This window comes from Eimeria mitis, genomic scaffold, assembly GCF_000499745.2.
Source record: "Eimeria mitis Houghton genomic scaffold, Emh_scaff1507, whole genome shotgun sequence".
NCBI lineage: Eukaryota > Apicomplexa > Conoidasida > Eucoccidiorida > Eimeriidae > Eimeria > Eimeria mitis.
In genome coordinates this window covers 7,970-9,603 of record NW_013569554.1, presented here as the reverse complement: position 1 = coordinate 9,603, position 1,634 = coordinate 7,970, and the positions used below count along the sequence as shown (strand labels likewise).

The window sequence follows — 1,634 nt, the reverse complement described above, 5'->3', positions numbered from 1 at the left end:
CAGCAGCAACTGCTGCTGCTCCAGCAACAACTGCTGCTGCTACAGCAACAACTGCTGCTGCTGCAGCAACAACAACTGCAGCAGCAGCAGCAACAACTGCAGCAGAAGCAGCAGCAACAACTGCAGCAGCAACAACTGAAGCAGCAGCAGCAGCAATTCCTGCTGCAGCAACGGCAGTTGCTGCAGCAGGTTGTGTGTGTGTTGCTGCTGCGGTGCAGCAGCAGCTGCATGCGATGTGTGTGTCTATCTAGCAGCAAAGACAGCAGCAAGTGCAGCAGCAGAAAAAAAAAAAGAAAAAAAAAAGGAGACAGAGAAACAAACTGTCTCCTTTTGTTTGTACGCACCTAGCTAACCAAGGAGACAGCTCCGAAAGCTTTAGGGCCCCCCTGCTGCTGCAGCCTGCTGCTGCTGATTGTTTTGCTGCTTCTGCTGCTGTGTCTCTCAGCAGCAGCAACACGTCGCGCAGCTGCAGCAGCAACATTGCTTCTCCTGCTGCAGCAATGCTGCTGCAGCAGAACCCAGCTCCTCTCCTTGAAGACACAGAGCAGCAAATATACTACACACAGCAGCAGCAGCAGCAGCAGCAGCAGCAGCAGCAGCAACAGCAACGTATGAACTGCATGCACGAAGAAGTTACAGAAGGAGACAGCGGGATAACAAATATATATATATATATATATATGTATATTATTATACTAATATAAAAAATAAAATAAGATAAAATGAAAAAAAACAAAACAAACTAAAATAAAATAAAATAAGATAAAACAAAACAAAACAAAACAAGAAAAACAAAATAAAATAAAAAAAAAACAAAATAAAAAAAAATAAAAAAATTACAGTTTTCATTGCAGCAGCAAACTGCTTCAGGCCTGTGCTGATGCTGCTGCCCAGCAGCAAGTCCTCCCCACTCAAGACAGCTGCTGCTGCTGCTGCACCCCACACACACCGCCACCGAGCAGCAGCAGCAGCAGACAGCAACTCTACCTGCGCGTACACCGCAGCAGCAGCAGCAGCAAATGCAGCAAATGCAGCAGCAACAACTGCAGCAGCAACTGCAGCAACAACTGCAGCAAAAATGCAGCAGCAACTGCAGCAGCACCTGCAGCAGCAACTGCAGCAGCAACTGCAGCATCAACTGCAGCAGCAGCAGGAACTGCAGCAACAACAGCAGCAGCAGCAGCAGCAAGAGCTCAGCGTATGCAGCAACTGTCTCCTTTCAGCAGCAACTGTCTCCTTTTTTACCAGCAGCAAATCCCCCTGTCTCATTGCTTTGTCTTCTATAGCTTCCTGCAGCAGCTGCTGCAGCGGCTGCAGCAGCACCTGCTGCAGCTGCTGCTCTGGCAGCAGCAGCAGACGACATGCAGCAGCAAAAGGAGCAGCAAGAGGAGCTCGTTGCATAGCCTCCCGCTGCAGCAGCTTTAATAACTCCAAAGAAGAAACCCGTGTCCCTCTTGCTGCTGCTGCTGCTGCTGCTGCTGCTGTTGGTGCTGCTGGTGCAGGAGCTGTTGCTGCAGCAGCAGCAGCAGCAGCAGCAGCTCCTGGGGAATTCAGGGCTGCTGAGATTGCCGTCTGCCGGAGACAAACAGGGATAGCAGCAGCAGCAGCAATAGCAGCAGCAGCAGCAGCAGTAG

General features: G+C 50.2%; 1 protein-coding gene across 1 annotated transcript in view; it reads left to right on the top strand.

The window, feature by feature from the left end:
- The window catches only part of EMH_0038510 (uncharacterized protein), a gene marked incomplete at both ends in the record, with an annotated part of 2,044 nt that extends 641 nt beyond the window's left edge, over positions 1 to 1,403 (top strand). The window contains 4 exons of the mRNA XM_013495298.1: positions 3 to 176; positions 446 to 609; positions 1,005 to 1,198; positions 1,287 to 1,403. Of these exons, the coding sequence (XP_013350752.1) occupies positions 3 to 176; positions 446 to 609; positions 1,005 to 1,198; positions 1,287 to 1,403 (649 nt within the window). The remainder of the gene's footprint in view (positions 1 to 2; positions 177 to 445; positions 610 to 1,004; positions 1,199 to 1,286) is intronic.
- Between the last annotated feature and the right edge of the window lie 231 nt (positions 1,404 to 1,634).